Source organism: Zeugodacus cucurbitae, chromosome 5 (assembly GCF_028554725.1).
Source record: "Zeugodacus cucurbitae isolate PBARC_wt_2022May chromosome 5, idZeuCucr1.2, whole genome shotgun sequence".
Taxonomy (NCBI): Eukaryota; Metazoa; Arthropoda; class Insecta; order Diptera; family Tephritidae; genus Zeugodacus; species Zeugodacus cucurbitae.
Genome location: NC_071670.1, coordinates 7484588 through 7508343, shown reverse-complemented (window position 1 = coordinate 7508343; position 23756 = coordinate 7484588). Strand labels below are relative to the sequence as shown.

Sequence of the window (23756 nt, the reverse complement as noted above, 5' to 3'; positions counted from 1 at the left end):
TGGCTTTCAATTAAAAAAAATGTCTAAGTCTATAACTTAGCGGTAAATTGTCAACAGTGAAGAGGTCAACCTACATTTTCCTGTAGTTTTTGCTATGTCCCCGACGGACACGAATTGAGGAACGAATGAGTAGAGCTTTACGACCTCAAGGCTCTGTGTGATCGTGAAATAATAATTGATTAGAGTTCCGTAATATAAAGCGATTTGACTACTATTGAAGTTATGAGCGACTCTAAAAGTGGCCCCTTAGGGCCACTGGTCGGATTTTTGACTTAAAAGATCCTCTGATGTTGGGAGAGAAGAGCGGAACCCATACCAAAAATAATTGAAGAAGCTCTCTACCTCATTTGGTATATTTTCGTATACTTTATTCATCTCCTTTGTATACTATCCTATCTTCACCCACATCTATTCCATCTAATCTTCTTGAAACTCTCTATTATGTTCATAATCATTTCTATGTTCTTGAATTTCAAACAGTTGCTGTTCGCATTGCTCCTCCTCTATCAGATTCGCTCTCAGTTCATCCCAAAGTACTATATTTCGTAGTTGAAAGAACAAAACATATTGTGACTCTCAACGTTCTCTACCTTCTATTGTTTATGAACTTTGTAACTAACTAGTATCATCCTGAAACTGTCCGCTCATTTGCATAATATGCCGTTGGTATGTGGAGTAGAGACATTTAGTGGAAATTTTGGCCGGCGGCACTCAGTGTGTAAAGCTTAGCATACACACAGGCGTTGCAGCGTGTACACTTTATAGTTATGTGTTATTATAGTTGTGTATACCTATATATATTTTAAAGTTCCATTTCAAAATTTCTGCACAGACTAATACATGAAAATATAGTTTTAATATTGTTGTTTTTTTCTCATCTTCTCTTTTCAGTTTGCGGTCTTTTTGCGGTCGCTGCTTAAACTTTTTAAACTTGGTGTTAAACTATTGCCAACAAGCGTGCAATAGTCGGCACATTGTCCATATTTCCGACATCCTTAGTGCGGGCATGTTGGAAATGAGTTGAATATAGAGAAATAGTGGCCAGCGCTATATGGAGTTGCAGTAATGTGGTTATGTGAGATCAACAATAATACAGGATGTGTGCAATTTTTAAACTACGAATTCTACGACAATTTTATTGCAAGGTAAGTGAAATTTTCTGTTATGTTTTATACAATTTTTTTTTCCTTTTATCTATTTTTTTAAAATATTTTTTTTTTTACAAAAATATTTGGTTTTAAATTTGAATACTTACTGCGATTTATATATATATATTTTTTAAATTGGCCCTTATAAATTTTTTTCCGTAGATCAAACTTCTTGACAAAGATTTTTTAATGAAATTTTTATAAAAATATTTTTTTAAAACTTTATTTTATATAAATTAATTTTTAATTATATAAATTTCAAAAATCATTTGAAAATATTTTTTTGTTTATTAAAATTCTTTTTGGAATTTTTTTTTATAAATTTTTTTTTTTTTAATTTTAATAGTTATCGAAATTTATATAATTTATTTAAGTTCATTCTTATAATTTTTTTGAAATATTTCAAAATATTTTTTGGAAAGTTTTAATAAAATTTTATTTTTAAGTTTTTATTTTTAAGATTTCTTTATAAAAATATTTTTTTAAATATAAAATGGAAAAAATATTATAATTTTTCACTTTTTTTATTTAAATTATTTTCGAAATTTTTTTATATAATATTCAAAAATTTGTTTTTCAAATTTTTTTATAAAAATTGTATAAATTTTCGTAATTTTTTACATAATATTCAAAAATTTGTTATTCATTTTTTTTTTTATAAAAATGTGTTTATCAAATTTTTTTATAAAAATTATTTTTGAAAATTTTTTCGATATTTTTTATTTTTAAATTTTAGTAGTTATTGAAATTTATATAATTTTTTTGGAAAACTTAAACAAAACATATTTTTTTTAATTTTTTTAATTTAAATTATTTTTGAATATATATATTTTTCAAAAAGTCTTTTTTCAAAATTTTTTTTATAAAAAAATATTTTTAAGACTTTCAAGCATTTATTATGAAAATTTTAATAGTTTTTGAAATTTATATAATTTTTTCAAGTTGGTCCCCATATATTTTTTAATATTTGAAAACATCCTTTAAAACAGACTTTAATAAAAAATAATAATTTACAAATTGAATATATATTTATTACATAAAAATAATTTTTTCAGATTTCTTACACAATAACTTTCTTTTTATATAATTTTAAAAAATATTTGTATAACAACTATTTTTTCAATACTTTTTTATTACATTTTTTTAAACATTTTTTATAATAACTATTTTTGAAAAATGTTAACATTTTTTTTTATAAAAATTATTTTTGAAAATATTTTCAAACATTTTTTATAAAAAAAAAACAGTCTTACCCAGTATTTGGTTACTATTCAACGTTTTTCTGCTTTGTCACATTAATTAATTCACACAACTTGCAAGCATTTGTTACATTTGCCTTATTGTTGTCGAGCGCAATGTTTATGGGCTGAAGAAGGATTCTGAGGGGTAAGTTGAGCATGTTTTTCATATATTTTAAATTTATGAGAGCCACAAATCAACTGTTTTTTTGTATAAACATTTAAAAATGTTGCACAAAACAAAGTGGATTAAATCTCGGGAGGTTCGCGAAAGAGTTTTAACCCCTCTCCATACTACTATGAGCCACTTAGTCTTGTCTTGTCAGTGTTTAATATAGACATAAAAAGTAAGCGTATATTTGAATAAAATCTCCATCAATTTCTTCTATATTTTCTGTTTTGTAAGTATCCTTTGCTTTACAAGAGCTTTAGCGACTACTTTTATAAGTTATGAGGTTCTAAAGGTCATTTGAAGATCAAAAAGCAAGCCTTTCCTAAGACTCTCCTTTTCTCATTCAATCGCTGGTGGCATAAAAGCCTTAAAATAGTTGTATCTCCTCTCTAACTGTAAAAAAGAATCACCAATTCTGAATACCCAGAGAGTTTCAGCTCAGAGTCTTTCATTAATCAGTGTGATGTAGTTACACAAATCTCCTATTTCTGAAGAAAAATTCTAACTGTGATGTCAGGAGAGCCGAGGCTTTCTAAGTACCTTAACAGGTCTCGCAGAAAGTGTGAAAAAAGTCCACAAAATGACTAACTGACTGCGATCTCAGAAGGTATGAGCCTGTCTAAACTAGGCTGATGATCTGGCCTTGCAGAAAATATGAAACAAGTCCACAAAATGAATCTAGAGAACCACAAACTTGAACTTGAAAACGGAACCGCAGTTTTATGGAGTTTCGTGGAACCTATTACAAGTTGAGTTGAATATTTCTTAATAAGGTCGAATTTAAAGAACTCTTGGAGAGGAATATAATGATGGCTTGTCTATATTCAGTTGCGTCTTGTTTGATCAGAGTCTCCGAAACACATCTTCGGACGAAGGTTTATGAGTTTATACCGCTATAGGCAGGAATCATTAAATCGCTCGAAGGCTTCCTATATAAGATCCAGTGGATTTAGACATGTAAATGAGTCTTATAACTCAAGGAACCTCGTTTTGGATTAAACTCAGGCACTTGAGACATGTAAATGGGTCTTGTTTCTCAAAGAGCTTCCATTTAGATCATAACCTCTAAGTTGACCCGAGTAAATATGTCTTATAACTCATGGAGCTGTCATATATCTAACAGCTTGTCCGAATTTCTTAATATACTACAACCTTTCCACACAACACTACCTCCACCACATCCCTTTCTTGTTGCTACTGGGTGTTTCAAATTGTGGTAAAGTGGAAAAAATTTCCGTTATGAATTTGTTTTAATACCGTTAATATATGTATTGCAACGCAATAAACGCAGTCAAACAGCAATTAAAGCAGCAGGTGGTCGCCGACGAAAGGCCGTACAAAGAAAGTTAGTTGACATTTTGTGGTTTGACGGCAAAAGAAACCCCCGTCCAACTGTGATGTGAGTAAAGTTGATGAGACGAGGGTTAAGTCCGCTTAATCACACTTGACGCTGAGGCGACATAATACCATAATCAATTTCTTTTGTCAATGCAATAAAAGATTTAACTACTGTCACAGGGAGGACAACAGAAAAAAAAAAATGTAAAATAAAACAGCAAAAACCGCAAGGCGACGCAACTCTAGCGATTTCTAACGCAGATATGTGCAAAGCAGTCCACTCAAGTGATTCCATATTGTGGGTGTGTGGGTGCAATAAAGTGAGCTCACGCAGTGTCTTGTAACGGATATCCATGCCACAACAAGAAGAGTTAGTCAACTGTCATCCCTTAGAAAGAACAACGAAGGTTGTTTCACAGAAACGCGCAATCGTGCATATTAACTTCATTATCAAATCATCGTGCGCGCAATCGGAACAGCGTACCACGATACGACCGACCCCCCTTCCACCCACCGAGGTTTCATGCCTGCGCTCAGCGTGTGTGAAACGCGCAAAGTGAAAAGTATGCTTGTGGCTTAGTGACTCTTGCGGTTAAGACGACCGCAGTGGCAGTGTCGCAAGATGCCCAGCTGACTGTCCGATTCGGCCGAGTTCGTGGACCCCAACCAAGCTCCTAGCTGTCGACCTTCCAGCGCTGCGTGCCATTTCAACTCACGTAATCATTTCAACACTGCTGCCTCAGCACCGATGACGTCAACTTGCTAAACAACTGCAGTGATTTTCTTACTTGGTACCCCGGCTCTTCTCCGTCACTCAACCACAAAATTGCAAATGAATTATTTGTCTGCGAACAGAAAAAAATAGAGAAAAGGAAAGTTTCCGAAAGTTTTAGCAGCTTATCTCACCACAGCTTAATACTGTTACGCCAATGTAGTCTTATCTCTGTCACTACCCCACTCCACAACGCTGGGACTCACACTTACTCCGTGGTGCACCCCACAGTCATTCTTCCTTCGCATCCTGCATAATTTGTTGTCGCTGTTTGCGCGCTACGGCGATAATTTGTCGATACGTTAAATGTACTTCTAATGTCGCCTGCCAACCGTTTGTTTGGTCGTCGCACCACAGGCGTCGAAATAATACATCCGCTCGGCGCTTGTTAGACATGTGTAATTGTTGTTATGATAGTGTGTTTATTATTGCTTAGGTATTTTAGTTGTTGTTGTTGCTTTGATTGCTGACATTTATCGCAATTGTTGTTTGGCTGTGTGGTTTGGCGAAAAAATTGCGATTTGCAATTCCTTCCGTCGTTTTATCCATGTATATAGTGTCTTGCACATCAGGCAGCCCGAACAGCGGGTCGCACGGAACTACCCTTCAGTGTTGTATTGTTGTACAGTGTTTGCTGTCGGCGGTGGTTGGTGCAAAATTATTAGTTTCAGTATCGGAAATTTACATATAACCCTATTGCAGAGACGAGTTTGAAGCTCTTATCGCTGATGTCTCGATAAGAAGGCTTTATTTCGGTACTTAAGGGTTTTATATGTGCTTTATTCGGTTCCACTATACTTCGGTGATGAAAAACTATGGACACTGGGGCTATTTACTTACTTTACTGGAGCTTTATCGACTTCAATCGAGTTTGAAGCTCCTAGCGCTGAAGTCTTGTTAGGAATGCTTCATTTCGGTCCTTAAGGGTGTGTTTTATTGGATTTCGGTATACTTCGGCGATGGAAAATTTGGTCCTTGTAGCTAATTACTTTCTATTTGTGCTGCAGCTTCAACGGCTTCCACTAATTTGTAATCCTAACATCGAGAATTCTATCGTTTTCTACGGCTATCAGATCTTATTTGTTAAGAGTTCTTTCCGAGAATCGAAAAGTTTCTCTCTCAGACGTGGAACTTCAACGACGTCCCCAAATTTACAATCGTTGCTGTCAGTTTGATGACCATAGCGACGATTTTGAAGCTCCTAGCGCTGAAGTGTCGGTAGGAGGAATTCATTTCGGTCCTTAAGAGTTTGATATGTATTTTATTGGGTTTCGGTATACTTCGGCGATGGAAAATATTGGTTCTTGTAGCTAATTACTTTCTATTTATACTTGATCTTCAACGACAACGAAATTTGGAATCGTTACTGTCGGTATTGGGGACTGTCGAGCTTTCTACCGCTAGCAGAACTTATTTGTTAAGAATTCTTATAAAGTATTCTGAAATAGCCTAGCAAAGTCCACATAGACCGATTTTTTAACAGTCTTTAATTATTCTAAGGCGGATTTCTTTCACAAACCAAATCCATCATAGAAGGACGCTTATCTCTCAATATAGCACTGCCATACCAACCATGCCACAAGAAGTAATGGTCTTGGGACTCTTTTATAAGCATTCAATTATTGATGAAGAACTCCAACTGCGAACTAATCATTTACTGTACAGTAACAACAAGAAAAATTTATGTTAAAGGCAAGGGACTAAACGCATTCATTGAGCCCATTCTTGTACTTCCAACGGCATATTTCGAGGCAGTATTCTAATTAAATGTTCGGAGTTTGGAATCACTAGAAATAATGAATTTGGAACTCGGAATTTTAGGAAACCAACCATTCCCAGAGAATTTAAACAGCGATCTGAGCAATGAGAAAAAAATAATCTTGAACCGATCTTGAACTATTTTTAAAAGGCTTTTTTGAAGAAGTAAGAAGAGGATTAGATCTCTCTTAGGTGAAGATCTCTCACTTATATTACAAGAAAATTCACCTTTGTTAGAAAGCTCGAACCGCGATATAATCACGGTAGCATCTAGAAATTCGCTTGTCTGGGTTCCTTACATATAATTTTTCTTATTGATACATCTCTCCTAAAATCGGGAAAAATTGCATTTCTTTGACTTCATTTACATAGATTTTTTAATATATTAAACACTGTACTTCATATTGGTACTTATTCTCCAGTATATAAGTATTAGATGGGGGTTAACAGTCTCCAAGTTTCTACAAAGGCATTTGTATTATAATAATTTCTGCGCGCATTTCTGCTGAGTTGTTGGAAATATATATACGCGCCTCATAAAATCACAGCAGGCGATGCAACTGAAGCTGGAAAGTGATTTTCACAATAAAAAGGGGAGAAGGATGTACTATATGAAGGAAGCACGTGTTTGGACTAACTGACTGTGTGTAGGTAGAAGTTGAAAAACTCAAATTGAGCAGGAGTCTTCTAATATCCTTGAGGTAAAGAAAACACAGTGTTGCTTAGAAAAAAAACATGAACTTTAGTCGACCCAAGCTTTTGACTTTTTGTAGTCTTCCTTCCATTCCTTTTTCTTCCTAAAAAAACTTCTTGGTTTTCTTCAAGGTTTGGCAACTCCAAGTTACCCTCATTATAACAATTAAAGCATAAAAAAGCGCAATTTTGTTCTAATTACAACTTTCTTAAATGTCAATAATCACTTCATTCCTTACATAATACCAAAGGACAGCACTTTCCTAGTCGAAAAAATCACACGTAAATCCCTTACGTGGCTTTGTCATAAAAACTTACATCGCAGCTGGTTTTGTTTAACAAATTTACAAGTCAATTAACATGCCACGTCAAACAAAACTTATAACCACAGACGTCAGCAGACAAAGTTTTCATTATTTGGCCACTTTTTTCACAGCGTCTTAGGCTATTTTGTGTGCTGATTTGTTGTTTTATTTGTTTGTTTACGTTTTCGAAAGTTTTTGATTCGTGGTGGTGAAAGAGCTTTTGGTGCAACAAGCGCTTTTTTGGTGTAACGTAACTCCCGAAATGGTGACACAGGGGTAGGGACGAAGTTCAAAGCGTTTACGGCCGACTAAACAATTAAACGTTGGTCTTTTCAAAGCCAGACGGAATTAGACACTTTTCTGTGGTATGTCTTGCTTCACCTGGTCTTTCGAACGGTTAGAAAATCTCATCCTTAATCTGCCAAGTATTTTGGCAGTTTGGTCGACATGGCAGGGCTCGCTTGGATAATAGTGACTATCTGACTTCATCAAAAGTACAACGGATCATTTTCACAGCCCGTCAATCGAGTTTTAGAAACACAACCTTTTGATAACATCTTCATAACTAGAAAGTACAAAAATGTTTGAGATAAATGCTTTGCGAAAAGTTCCTGGACATTTGTGAGTTAGAGATGGACTCTGTGGGATTTTGGTTTCAAGAGCTCCGAGTCTAACGATTACATTGGTACAGTACTTATTGTCCGCATGGACTGAAATACTGGTTATAAAAGAAGTAGAAGTCAGATCCAGTTTTAGAAACAGGGTTCCTTTGGATGGAGCCCTTATATCTAGAAAGTGCAAAGTATAACAACATAAAGGCTCTGCGGAAGGTTCCTCGACATTTGGAGGTAGGTGAGGTACTCTGTAGGACTTGTGTTTCAAGAGCTCCGAGTAGAATAGAATCATTGGCGGATCATATTGTCGGCATGCACTGAAATACGGATCATAAAATAAGTAGAGGGCCTTACCGATGACGTGATTAATTATTCGCTTGCGGAATCGAATTGGATTCGTCGAGCCGCTTTAGTAGTTACAGCATCAATAGAAGAGGAAAAAAATAAATGTATAGAAGGAATACTTCTCGGACCGCTTGGACTACAAAGCCAACAGGCCACTCAATGCGACGGACAGGGCAGATGTGGATCCCTTAGATCCAGAAAGGTTTGGAATGTAAATAGCGATGATTGGTCCTTGTTTTAAAAATGCCAAATTGTATGGAAGTATGGAATGTGGTTCGCTGCGAATTAAGAGTTGAATGTCAGGTGCTATGAAAATGGACCACAGCCTCTTGGATCGAGTACATACTTACAAAATTGGTACCATTATGGAAAGCTCAATAAAAAGAGCTGAGAACTATTCCAAGGATAGAATTGACTGGGACTCAAAAAAAAAAAAACGGGCGGAAACTATGAGTATAAGTAAGCTTTCGACTTAAAACACGCCCCAAGCGATTGGAAATAGATTCTCACTTCGAGAACAAGAGAGGTATTGAAGTATCTTCTGTAGAAATACAATCTTAGAATCTGAGTGTATAATGGACTACCGTGAATCCCGATATAAGAAATGAGGGTACCATCTGCTTCCATACGGTTCCTCATTAATTCTTCAAAAATTAATTATTATTTATTCCCTACTTCCTCGAGAAACCTTCGTGACAACCACGAAATACGGGCGTCTACTACGAAGTGACTGTCAGCCATGTTGAGTGCAGCAACACCAAGCAGCAGTAAAAGTAGCGTGGGCTGCACTACGACCCACCAAACCCCAATCAAATACCAAAAATGCGTGGCAGTAAGGGGCTACCGAAAATAATTTCGTAAGTTCGCTGGATGATTGCGATAATTGCATATGAATTGAAATTAATTTCGTGCGTCAACTCGCCAACCGCGTGAGCTTAAGTCCAACTAACACAGTAGTTAGTCGTACAAGACAACCACCAATGCGAAGCGACTCGCCATCAGCAGTAAGACCTCGACTCCGACTCCAACTCAATTTGTCAATTATAGCTGCTTGCGGCGAATGCATACGAAGCGTGTTGTTGACAAAAGCGGAGTAATGGAAGAAAAAAATGAATCAAAAGTTTTCCGACTCGACAGTTGTTGGTCGCTGGGAGCTCCGTGGAATGGTTGCTTGCAGCAGATAGTCTCTAGCGCCGCCTGCTTATTATACTATTAAAAAATATAAGTTTAGCGTAAAGCAGCGAGGGAAGGTGGAACCCGCCGCTGCAAAATTTGTACGGTTAAATGTCTTTTAGTTTGCTGGAAAAGTGGGTTACTGAAGAGTTTCGTTTGAATTTTTTTTAAGAAAGTAGGAGGTATTGATAATTTTCTCGCATGCCACATGCCACATGCAACATGAAATATTTCTCCAACTCTATGGCAGCTTGTTGACAATCGTATATCTACGTGTATATTGGTGGCTGTCAGGTTATTTAGCTGACAGTTAGTTTGATAGCTTGTTGTGGGACGCCTGACTGTTGGCGTCGCGACGGTGATATCGCCGCCACCGTTTCGTATTAATAAAGTGACTTTATGATAATTTTTCATTTTCAGCAATTTTATTTTTGCATTCCGTTTTCTTCGGTTTTTTTTTCTTGTGCTTCCAACGTCAACCACTTACGAATTTATTTATATTTATATTTTTGTTTCTGTTTTTTTTTTCTTCTTGCCATTTAACTCACAACTCAACCGTTAAATTGTCGTTTCATCCTTGCAACGGTATCTTTACGAAGCGTGATTATCCTTTCGTTTGGCTACTGTAGGCGCGCTGCTGTCATTTAAGGTTTTCGCGTGGAAATTATTAAGTAGGCGAGACAAGATGTAGTATGGAGCGTGGTAGGTGATAGCTTCGATGCAGGATTGCCATATTTTTTCTAAAAACCAAAATAAACTATTTTACGCGCGAGCTCTGCAGTAGTTCGGTTTGCCCTCAATCCTTTTTCAGACTATACGGAAGATTTACAATAATGTGGTCCAGAGTTCCAGAGCTCCAGTTATGGGAGGCCGTCAGCAGAACTACTTTTGGCTTTGTATTACTCTGTTTAAATCTTCAGTAAGCGCATTCCACAGACTTTCACGAACTCTGCATTTTTCATTGCAGGAAGCTTCAAAATCCCAATAAAAATCTTTACTTGAAACACTTTCTAGTCCCTTTCCGACTTGACTTTGGCGTTTGCGAGAATTTCTTATCCATAATTATGATCCAGCTCAATCGAGATACGTCGTCCTCTCTACAGGTTAAGCTGTTTCAAACCTCGTTCAGCTTGTCAGATCATCGTTGTCTTATAAATACCTCGGAATCCTATAAAGTCCCGGAACGTATTTACAAAAATATTCAAGGTAGCTTCAGTAGAATTTTCTAAAATTTTGAATTTTGCAAAACCGACATAGGTTTCATAATCAGCGACCCCAAATATCCCCGAATAACGAGTTTCATGCGAATCCGATGAATTTTAAAAATCGCTGTCCGCCATATTGGTTTTTGGGGTTATGTCAGCGACCCCAAAAACATATAGTGCACATAGTAAGAGCTCCAGGTCATGACACAATTTTTTTTTTGTGTGGCTGTGTAATTGTAAGGCCTCTATCGTCCATATCCTCAGGATATTTTTTGTTAGTTTTTGGAACGACTTTCGGAACCTAAAAAAGTGATTTCTACACTTTTTGAAGAAAATTCACGTGATCACAACCTATTTGTCTAAAGTCTGATGGATCCAGGTTGAATTCCATAAGCTGAAGAAGAGGTAAAGGAATAACTAATAATAAACTGACTTATTTTTTTCTAGAACTGACCTCTGAAGTTAATAAAGTTTCTGATCCCAAACTATTCTTGATTATCATGGTGGTCAAGGATTAACAAGGTAGATAAAGTAGAATATCGTAAATAGAACAATTCGTTTGGTTTGATATTTCATTAGTACTACAAGTTTTTTTTAAGGGTTAAAATAAGACTACTAAGAGGAGTTTGTGTAGAAGTTCTCATTTTAGGATAATTATTTCTGTCTCACGAGCTTTCGACAGAGCTTTTCACTAAGCAAAAGCTTAAGTCTGTGAGCTTTTTAAGTATTTTTTCGACAATTGTTGAGTTTATAGGTCAAGTTACTTCCATTTCCATACCTTCGCGAGATTTCGACAGAGCTTTTCATTGAGCAAAAGCTTCAGTCTGTGAGCTTTTTAAGTATTTTTCGACATGTTTTGGTTTTATAGTTCTATTTATTCTATGAATTCATGTACTTTATTAAAAATTAATCGCATCTGGCAACCCTATCATCTTGCAAAAATTGCCCATAAATACACAAAAAGTTATCGCAAATGACTTGTTAAGCAGCTGAAACCGCGCGCGCGTCACGCTCATTTACAAGCACAAACAAAATATGTATATATAATGTACCGTTACATACACTCACACTGCACGTAATGAAAGCGGCAAATAGCGCTCGATTATGAGACAGCTTTTAAAATGGCGCTGTGGCAATTATAGCGCACGACCAACGTTGCACGGCATTCGAACTGCTTTATTTTCACTTTACATTATGCTTATTATTGCCTTTTACATGTCGGCCTATTGTTGTTAATTTGTGTTTTTTACCGTTATTATTGTTGTTGTTTTTTCTGCATATTTTTTTTTTTTGGTCGCGCTTGTTACTGCTGGCACCTGCAGCGCCATTGAGTCGTGTCATCATCAGCATTTCGTGAAATGCGTGAATTTTAATACGCCGCCGCTGAGTATGCGTGTGTCCTTACGTAGGCGCCTTGTGCGCTCCGCCTCGGCTGAGGTTTGGTCTTCATGCGCATTGCATACATTTCGGCGTTCAAGTGCGGTAATAAATTTCCGTTTACATTAATATGCGTTCGGCAGCTGTTGGTCGGTAGTTAAAGGGTTAAACCGCGCTGTGTTGACATGCGAGGACATAAATCAGTAGCTTTTATGTGGTGAATGTAAATAAATATGAACTGTCGACAGCTCAGTTACATATACATATAATGGATTTGGTTAGTTATGTTGTCGAAAGACGTTGGAGAGAGTGTATAATCAAGAGATTCGCTGAGTATAGGCTTCAACTGCTTCTTCATCCAAATTTACTAACGCTGAAAGTAGTATGAAATCCTACAACTAGTTTAATTTTTTTGTGATGACCTCCTTTGATTTGTCCAGATCGATTCCAACTTATACTCGACATTCTGTTCACTTTCGTTGACCTTTCGAAAATCTCTCTATCGTTTACCTTTTCATTCGAATGAATGTTAATGAGTTTTCCCTCTCCACATTTTATTGGCAATTAGGACTCTCCATCCAATAAATTCTCTCAGTGGTCCTGTCATACTCAAAGCTTTCTGTTCTTCTTTCAATGGAGTCGTTATTTCCTCTGTTCCTCAGTAAGCCCGCTCAGGAAGGTATCAAATCCGTCGGTCCATTCACTTCCTTAGTTTTCTCTTTCTACATCGTCGTTCAAAAGCTGACTCATCTTGGCTCGAAGTCTTTCCATTGAGGATGATCTAGAGCCATTTTGGTGTCTAATTTTTATTCTTTAATCATTGAGCAAACTTGATTAGCTAACGGAAGATAGTTCTTACTTCAATGTCGCTAGATCGAGTGCTAAGGAAATCGGTTAGTTATCTTCTAAAAGGATCTGTAAGAAACCCAGGAACATATAACTTAAAGATCGAACTGAAGCCATTTTATCAAATTGACTCAGAATTTGGACTCACGAGACCGAGTATTTCTCTTAGTCGCATCAACTTTGAAAAGGGAACTTCCTGGTCAGAATTAGAGGTATTGCAAATATGTTCGGCGTACAGATCAAAGCCTGATGAGATTGTGAACTCGAAGGTTTCGCCGATCAGCTGATAGTTTCTTTAAATCGAAACAAAAATTCACCAGTTCTAGTTAGTATGTGTCGGGAAAAAGTGTACTGAGAGTTCCTAACTGTGTAATTTTCCAACAGTTCAAGCTCCCGGAAGCGATTTTCAGAAATAACCGTATGGGAAAGTATAAGATGGTACTTCATTATGGACTGCGTCCAAGCTGTGAGTCCTTTACTGTGGAAGCGCGTGGAATCCAAGCTCCCGGAACCCTACTTTCAGAGATAACCGTGCGGGAAAAGTGTAAAATAGGACTGCAATTTGGCCTGGATCCAAGCTGGGAGCTCTTAACTGTGGAAGCGCGTAGAGTCCAAGCTCCCGGAACCCATTTTCAGAGATAACCTTGATGGAAAGTGTAAAATGATACTTCATTATGAACTGCGTCCAAGCTGTGACTCCTTAACTGTGGACGCTCGTAGAGCTCAAGCTACCGGAAACGATTTTGCGAGATAACCGAGCAGGAAAATGAAAAGTGGTTCTGCGGAAACCGTCACTTGAATGACTCAAGAATCATGTAGACTGATAAAATGAACTGAGTACCTCACATCAGCTTCCTCGACTTGACGCCTCAGCCATCTTCATTTGAATTTATTTAAGTACATGAATGCATTTGCAACGCACAAAAATGCCATGCAATTGGAGCAATGAAGTGGACAAGCACGTACCGTTATCTGTGCATACGAGAAATTATTGGCTTAACTGTGATAATATGGAGGACCAGAAGAGGTCGAAAGCAGAGAGTACGCTGGGAAGACGTGGCTTCGCACACATACATGGCTAAACGCCAGCAACAGGGACTCGTATATAGTGGGCGTGTCAGTTGCACATACAATGTACCATTATATGTGTTCGTGTGCGAATTTCGGACGCTGGTCAAGACATGTGGCAACACATTGAATGACTGAACAACTGACTAGCTGAGTGATGTTGATGAATGTTGGTGAGTGATGTGGTCATTGGTGAATGGTGATGGCTCTTGATGTATGGCACGATTTGGTGGTGGTGATGAACGGGGAGGAGGAGCAGTACGTGTTGATGGATACAATGCGGGCACAAGAATGCCTCTGTTTGTGTGTGTATTTGAGAGCTTGTACGTGATGGAGGTTAGCATGCTTAGCTGAGCGGCAAGGGGAACTTGCGGCATGTTTGTGATATTGATGGTTGCGGCTTGGTGAGTGAGTACATTTTGGCAATTTGCTTAATGCTAAAATGCCTTCCAAACACACACACACCCTTGCATATGGAGTTAGAGTATTCGACAGCAGCAGGCGCTGTGTGATCCTTGTGTTTAGCCACCACAGCAACCGGAGAGTCGGTGCCGCAGCGCCAATTCAATTCAATTCCATTCAATTCACTTCACTTCACTACACAATTCAGAGTTCCATTTCCGTTGAAATCACCAAGCAAGCAAATTCGAGTGACACACACACGGATACACGCCCTTAACCCACACAAAACTGCAACCAAACACACACATTCAGCGTGCTTGCCACACGCGTACCCCAGCCTCTGTCCGTGACGTTGACGCACGAAATATTCCCGCATGTGCATAGTTAATGACCAAACGACGTTCGTGTACATTCGTACGGTCAGTCCGTTCGTCCATACCATCAGCCGTCTGTCCGTCCTGCCGTTCCGTCTATTCATACACGCTGCCGTCGCCGTGCTGCTGTGTTGCACGTTCCTGTGCACTAACTATTATCCTGCAGCATAACGGTTGTTCTCCGTTTTGTAAATTACGCACCGTTATCTATGTGTTGTTGTTGTATGTGTTGGCATGCTGATGGTTTTCGGCCATTTGCGCCTCGATTTGCTTAGGTTTAGACGTCTAGGTGTGTGTTCGGCTGCGTGTTCCGAACGCATTTCCATTTTGGCCAAAATGAAATGCCAGCAGGCGCTTGTTGGATACCATATGGATGCTTAGCGGAGCTACACAATGTGGACCCAGTGGATGATTAGATGGTTAAAAGAACGCAAGTTGCAAGTTGCAAGTGTAGCTAATGCTTCTAAAATCGTATTTACTTGGAAGCAAGCCATCTCCAAGAAGTCTATCTAATCGAAACAACTTATCGCCGAGAAGACCTATTACGCAATCAGAGGCAGATGAGGTTTTCGTCGAACTCGTGACTTCTAACATAAAGCTTCAGCCGCGGCCACTTCCGTTCTCCCTTATTATAGTCTGTATCCGCAGAGGAGGAGATCTGAGGTGGATCGAAGCCAATAATTTTAAATTTCCTTACTCTTTCCTTGATTTGATTCTGTCACTCTGGGATTATGTAGAGAGTATTCCGGCCATCAAGATGCGAAATTGAGACTTATTCCTTCCAAAGCAGAAATAAGGGTTTGAAGTGTTGAGGTCACGTAACTCCTTCTTCCTTGTCTTTAGCCTCGAAGAACCTAGTCTATATTACATCCAAGTAATATAAGTCGTCGAAGGACGACGGACCTCCAGAAGCTTGAATCTTCTTCGTTTTTCCTATCGGTAGGTCCTTAAAACTGTCATACAATTGGGCTTGGCTCGTCTCTAGTTGTGCTATAAAACTTTCTTGTCTACCTTGTCTTTAGCCTTTAGGAACCCGGTCTATATTGCATCCACGTAATAATTATAAGAGGTTGAAGGACCTTTTCAAGCTTTAATTCTCTTCGTTTTCCCTATCGGTAAGTCGTTAAGACTGACCTTCAGTTAGGCTTGGCTCGGCTCCTGTGACTCCAAGTTGTCCTATTTGTGATGGGGCGAATCATATTACGGCGGAGATATTGGATCTTCTAAGACTTCCGTACTTCCTGCTTTTGACCTTAAGTTTTTAGTGTACCGAATTAAGGCAGAGTTCATCGTGTCACTATTTTTTAAGAATCCAAAAAGTTCATTAATCTAATTACCATTTTATTTATGGACCTACGTAAGTCATATATGTCAGGGTTTTCCATCCAGTGGAACAAGTTGGCGCGGCCTCAATCCATCATCCGTCGAAAAACTCCACTGGGTTTCCGTAGTAGTGTGTACCGCAGTTGTTAAGTGAGTAGCAGGTCTGCCTTTTAGCTTGTAGATGAAATGCAAAGTGATTTGATGGCTTAGCCAAAAACCGACAAAATGGCTAACAACGCATACAAACAGACATAATAACTCAAGGATTTGCTGTGACAACGGCCAAGCGCGTCCTTCATGTCTCCGCTATACATGTAAATTATTTGAGCTTTGTCAGGACCACTTCACAAAAGCATGCTCGAAATAACTACCCAAACCCGGTTGGTCCGCACAGATAACTCCATAGTAATATATATTTTTTTCTATTTCGCAAGATGAGCTAGCAAATGGAATTGACTTCAAATTACACACAAATACACTTACCAAGCCCGGCAAAGTACATCTCCATAATCCAATGAATATGTAGAATAGATTTTGTGGAGGGGTGGAGACTATGTGTCTGAAGGATATCACAACCGGATGCATTCAGGCGTGCTGGGAATGCGCTTTGCGTCAAATTTCCGTGCCGCAAACGAAGACGAAGGCGGCTAAATAAAAACAAAATGGATATGTGACCAAAAACGTGTAGACCAAAATCGGAACGGTGCTGTGGTGAAATGAAGTTAACGGACCCTGTGTCACATATGCTCAGCACAGCTTGTGACAGTTGGGACAGACGCTGGTTGCAGTAGGGAGCTCGAAAGAGCGGGCAGAGTTGTTTGTCGGAAGCTCAACTCAACAGCAACGGCGCGAACTGCGAGTGTCGGCTAGTCAAGCCGAAAAAGGTCAACACCACAGCAGCTTGTGAGAGTTGCTTATGTATTCGGTTTCCTCGTAGGGCGTTGCTGTCAACTGTGGTGGACTGACTGTCGAACTAAGCGATTTAAGGTTGTGAGCCGGTGGCTGCATATGTGATGTCTTCCTCTAGCTTCTAGCCCAACATAACTCACATGCCAAACGCGCATCTATTCAACTATTCATGTCATCATTCATGTCGTTGGTCCGCAAATCTGCTTACGTTCATATTACACTGTACGAGTACGTCGCCCGCAAAACATTGTGTGAGACCGCAGCGTCTACGTGAAAGGCTTTTAGCCTTTGAGTATTGCTCATGCTATTCAAGCGGTACGACGTGCCGGACATTCAATCACGCGTTTGTCTTTTGTGTCACGGTCGCAAGAACATTTTTGGTGTTGTGCTTTTTGAATTACTTCGCTCTGCATAAATAATCATGATTACAAAGTGCACAATTTGGAAGACATATTTGTTGTGTCCAACTATCTGTCAAGATTTATCATCTTTTCTTTGGTGATTTTTAGGTATCTTATGAAGGTCTCTCTGTTTTTTGAAACAAATACATGGCTATACTCATGAGTCCATGAATCAAATTATGGGTCCACATTCGGTCTTATGTAATTCTTATCTAAAGTAATTGGATTTCATCGAGTTTAATTATAACTCCGTTGAAAGAATTAAACGCGCTTAGAGCTCGGATTGCTTGAACCAAGACATATTACTGCGCAGTCTAGTTGGATGTTGGATGGTGTGAATGATCCTGGATACCATTTTAGGATCGAGTAATATTCATATGAATGAGAAAAAGGATCGCCGAGAGTACGGACAGTAGCAAAGTATGGTTTAATTCATAGTTCCTTGACATTAACTTCGAGACCTATGGTTCCATTAATATCGTCACAGTTATTGCTTCTGTTATCGCTGTACCTCGTCGTCAGACCAAGAAAAGTTGAAAACAGAATGGTTGGCGACGATCTATTCAGAAGAAGGTAGCACATATTCAGCTAGATGAGCTTGAGACTTCCTTTTTGGGATACAACACATTGGAAGGAGGCATTGGGAGATATTTCTAAGCTAGTTCTGTCTAGGATACAGATGCCATCTTCCACTTATCCATCCAACTACTTATGTTAAACTGAGCTCCCTGATTCTCTTCCACGGTAAATGGACTTCGTCATGTTTAAAGACTGACTGGACTTAAGCTCAGTTTCCAAAAATTTATGGAGCCTGACCTTTCCTTACTTCTTTTTTCTTGATTGTGGTGCAGACGGTTGTGATTTCGCAAGTAATGTACATAGGGAATGAAGAAAAAGTTGCAAGTTCTTTGCTTCCATACAAATTTTTCCGGTCGTCCTTGCGGTTTCATAATACCAAGATCCATGCAACAATATGAACTTATTAGGTCATGGTCTAGTTCCTCCGCTCGTCAAAGGGGTTCCATCTTACAAAGATCCATTCCATAATATGAACTTACTGTGTATCGGTCTTGGTTGAAGAAAAAAAGAAGTTTTTACGCAAGACCCGCATATATTTACAGGAATAGAGACCATTTACTGAGATTGAGTCGATATGGAGGACTTTCTAGGATAACTTCTTGTTAAGAAGGTCTGTATGTAACTTTACTCTTTTCAAGCCCTTGGGGATCTAGCTGAGTACATCCGATCCCCTTTCTAGGATAAATAAGAAGGCTCTGAATGTAGTTAACCTCCTTTCAAAAGCTTGAGGATCCATTTGAGTTCGTCCGTCCTTCTGACACTTCCTGCATTCCTTTTCATCTGACAGCCCCATCTTATGCGTGCGTCGTTCCTAGGCTGTGACCAGTAAGAATTCCAACGAATTCCAACGAATTCCAAGGAATTCAAAGTCCTATTTGAAGACCTGTGATCCTGCGGTTCATCTATTTTGGGGAATGCCAGCCAGGATTTGCCAGCTTTGTATGTTATTACCTTAGTTATTATTGGGGGTCTGAAAACACCATATCCATTTTTAAAGTTGGAAAACTCTTTCTAACAAATTACCGTTACTCGAACTGTATTTACTTTCATTTACGAAATTCGCCTACTCTCTTTTTCGAACCCATCGCCTATTAAAAACCAATTGAAAATTTGTCAAAATTAATTTCAATTAATTACAAGACCCGATTTTATGTCTCCACTTATTGCTGTTGTTGTTGTAAATTACTGCGTCAGTTTGGGTTAAACATTTAATTTGCAGGCACAGCAATTTCAGTCATTAATACAAGCAATCTTTCACATTTTCGTGGCAACGAAGGCATTAGCATCCCTTAAAAAAATTGTCAACCCACACACCGATATACATACACATATATAACTCCATATCTCCACTCACACAAATTAAATTAACTGCTAAACAGCACGCTTCATTGGTCAATTGACGCACAGAAGAAACCCACGAGCAGGCGACCAACTGACTCTACTGACTCTTATAGCTGACAGTCACATTGTCACTTTAGCGTTGGTGGTTGAACCAATGCACTTACTCACATATCCATATATAACTACACAGTTACATGCATTTCGCCTGGAGTCCGCGCAGTGGTAATGCTTTGTCAGCTGAGCCCGGTCATAAATTTCCTAATCAATTGAGTGTTAAATGTCATTGCAAACAGCAAGCGAAGAGCATTCTTTTTTTTACAGTTAGCTGTGAGTCAGCTAGTGCAATTTGCGCCTTTCAAATTTATTGCATTTTTTGTTGAAAAAGTGGAGAAATTTTTGGTACACTTTTAGGCATTTTTCGTGTCTTTTTTTGGCATTTTTTGTAATTTTTCGTATTTTTATTGCTGTTTTTGTTGTTATTTATTACATTTGTAACGGTCCAAAAACTTCACCAACGCATTAGTCTAGTCTAGTCTAGTAATGAAGTTTCTTCACTAACTGTAGATATAAACAACGACATATGTGTTTTTGGGTGACTTATCTCAAATATTTGTCTGAGCTTCTCTTCAAATTCCTCATCTGCGGTTCAATAGTAGACTCCAAAGAACGGTAATGCATTTTAAAAATCCCATCCTAACAGCAGCTGAAGGTTTCTCCAAAGTTTTATGAGGTCAAGAAACTCTTCAATGTTGCAAGACTAATTCAAGCTTCTCTTTAAAGTCCGTTTGCTTTGAGTTTTGACTCTTCATTATTTCCACTGAAAAGTCTTTAAAATCATATCCCCAGGTCTAATATGTATTTATATGAAGCTTTGAGGAGTAAAGAAACAGTTCACTTGTTCCATATAACTTTCAACGGGACGGTCTTCCATGAGAATACTCCCATTTTCCCTGATAATACGTTCCCCAAATGCTTTCTTTTTCTTTTTCCAAATGCTTCTGGCTAGTTTTGTAGTTAATTTCCAGTTCTTCATCCTAAAAATCCCTGGAAGTACGGCAGTTATGCTGGATTTCTGAAATTGAAGGCTTCCAACAATTCAGCCGTTCAGTTTGAGTTCTTCATTGATGACAGTCTGTATTATTAGCATTATATCTTTTCGGAATTTACAGGCCCACAAGTAAGACAGCTCCGTTTCCGCGATTGTGGAGACTATTTAATCAGAATAGAAAGAGATTTGCGCCCGATCAAGGAATTTAGACTTAACGAGTTCTCCTCAAAACACTTTTTTCCAAGAAAGATTTCTGGTACAACAACAGAAACTTTGAGCTTGAAGATTTACACTCTATTTTCGTCGGATGAACTTCTCTCTCTCTTTATTGCACGTTCTTCTTTTGACGTAAGGACTTCAGGCGTCCCAATCCTGTTTGTTTAATTTCAGACCAAATGTTTGTTGAACCCTACTGAACTACCGATGGAATGTCAGTTGGACTGAATATTGCCGCTATATGAAGTATGTAATCACTTTCGTTTCGGCAGTAACTTGGCCACCATACTACGGTTGGGTTGATTTTAAAACAGAACTTCATTTCACTCTGCGATGATCCCAAAAGCTCGGACTACTTAGTCCGCGTCTCTGAGAGCCTAGGTGAAAATTTCCAAGTTCCAGGATAGTCAGTCGATTCCTCTCGCTTTGGCCGTAACTCGATCTCCAGACCTCGGTTCGGTAGATTTTAAAGCGAGCTTTAAGTTTATTTTCATGAATGATCCCAGCAGCTCAGTATACTTAGCCTTTGGTAAGAAAATGTTACTGTTGCGTGCTGATTTTAGATCAATCAAGCATTAAGTATGTTAGACTGGGATGCTAACTCATCTCTGAGATCCTAGGTGAAAACTTCAGAGTTCTAGAAAAGTCAGTTCAACTGAATATTCAACTGATTTCAGGCGATGCCTCTATCTTCGGTAGTAATTGGACCTCTAAGCTCCACTTCGGTAGATTTTTGAACAAAACTTATTTTTACTTTCATGGATGGCGAAAATGTCCAAATTTTAGATCATAAATTGACAGGGTGGCTTACTCCTTGAACTTCCACTACGACACTTCGGCTATTAAAGTAAACTGCCGAGCACTTAAAGGAGCTTTAAATTCTAGTTTAGCATAGCGGTTAGTCACAAAGTAACCCACAAACATTTCCTTCCACCAAAAACAGCACATTAATTAGGCGGCTAATTAAAATGAAGTAGCCAACAATGACTAGTGCGACGAAAACAAATTAAAGCCGGCGCTTTTGTTGCGCCAACCCAGTCACTAAGCTCGCCCCACACCGCTACTTCCGCAAAGCGCCAAGTACTTAGAAACAACCGGCCAGGTGCCAAATACCAGGTGCCGGCCATACAATGCCGATACAACAATAAATTCGCACCTTATTTTCGTAGGCGATCCAAGTGTGCGAAAACTAACTGCCGAAAATAACTTGAAGCAAAGCTCATAAGTTTTCCACCCAACCGCTGCTTGCGGCTTTCTTTGTACACTTTGCGCTGTGGCTTTCTACTTTTTATAACCAATTATTACGCTCGTGATGGCCATCAAGCCGAAAATTAAAGCATAGTTGCCACCCACGCGATTACAATTATGCGCCGGAGCAGTGGTGGGAGAAACGATGGATTTGTTAATCGCATGCGACGTGCAACACCAGCGGCTAATGAGCCACTTGCGCCCTAAAATCGTACAAAGCTGAAAGGTGCTAAGGCTAAAAAGTGGTAAATGGCCAACCAGACTGTTGGGGTGTGGATTTGAGTGCGGATTAGTGCTAAAAATGCTGTAAGTGCCAAATTTTGCGATAAGCCGCGAGTCACAAACGCATTCAGCCGACATTACACGCCAGGCTCGGTAGCGCGCTAAACCCTAATTTCCATAAGTTGACGGAAAAAAGTGAAAGTTTGCCCTTTTTCTACCAGCCACTTGCCGCAACTACATTTTAACACGTTCCACAATCGATAGTTCAAAGCGATTAACCAGAGTTCGTGCTCGGCGATTAACGAATTTACCATGCGTTCGGTGTAACTGATAAGCATCTGGTGAAGAACACCTTAAATTAACCCTTTATATTCGAGTATACCCTTAAAGCTTTCATTAAATTTCGTGGGTGTGTTATCGATAATCTTGAGCTGCCACGGTTCTACAGGAAATTATGGGTATGGCTGGATAAAGGATTTCAATTTAATTATTTTGCAATACCGACTCGGGGGTAACAAAACCTCAACCCAGGTATATTTATTTGTTTAAGTTTGATGTTTATAATTTTCAGAAAGCTTATTTAATGGGTCAAGTCATCCAAAGCTATTTCGATTTCGATCTTTCATGTTGCTAAGATCTTTTTGTCCTTGAAAGTTTCGTATATTTCGGCTTATGCCTTTTAAGTTCGTTTTATATGTGATTCCGAAGTAGTTTATTACTTTCATTATATATTGGGAGTTTTCAGTTTTATAATAAAAATCGGGTGAAAGCTTCGATATTCCTTAGAGCTTTTTGTGAGACTATCGTTAGAAATATCTGAAAAGCTATTAAATTTTATAAACTGAGCTATATTTTTTCTTTAGGAACCATGATTCACTAATTCTAACTGGACTAATTCTAACTAATTCTAACTGGTGCGAAAGCTTCAACGGTAACGAATATGATGTAGAGCTTTTTGTGAAACCATTACAAAAAAATGTTTAAAAAGCTATAAAATTCTATAAAATTAGTTAAATTTTTAAATTGAATCGCCAGAATTATGTAAGAATCAATGATCAAGAATATATTATGTGCTTTGGAGCTTTTTGTGAAAATAACTATCAATTGCTATGAAATAAGCTATAATTTTGTTTTAGTAGGCAAGCGATATAATTTTCACCACATTTATAAGGAAATGGGTGATAAGCTTTGAAGCTTTTTGGGAGCAGATTATTGGAAAGCTTACAAACAGCTGTCTACTTCTATAGAATATGCTAAATTGTTGCTATAGTAGCCAAAATATATAATTACCACTAATTTACAAAGATAACAGTGTAAAAGCTTTGAAGCTTTTTGTGAAACTGATTGAAAATAAAGAAATTAGCTGACAGAATAGTAATTGTATAATTCCCAAGTGTTTTATAATGATATTGGTGTGAAAGCTTCAACAATAGCTTTAGACCTTTTTGTGATTTGATTATTCGACTGTATAAAATGAGGTATATTATCGCTTTGGTAGCCAAAATATAAAATTCTCAGCAGCTTTTTAAGAAATCGGGTGAAACCTTCAACAAAAGCTTTAGAGCTTTTTGTGAAATGATTTCTCAATTCTATAAAATGAAGTATATTATCGCTTTAGTAGTAAAAATATATAATTCTTAG

At 38.2% G+C, this 23756-nt stretch overlaps 1 protein-coding gene across 3 annotated transcripts in view; it reads left to right on the top strand.

Annotated features, from left to right (window-relative positions):
- Positions 1-23756, top strand: part of LOC128922326 (uncharacterized) — a 323101-nt gene that overhangs the window by 131162 nt on the left and 168183 nt on the right. For all 3 annotated transcript variants that reach the window (XR_008471557.1, XM_054232397.1, XM_054232396.1), the window contains exon 2: positions 892-1145. Coding sequence is in view for 2 of the 3 variants with exons in the window: in XM_054232397.1 (XP_054088372.1) it covers positions 1066-1145 (80 nt within the window). In the remaining variant the exon portion in view is untranslated. The remainder of the gene's footprint in view (positions 1-891; positions 1146-23756) is intronic.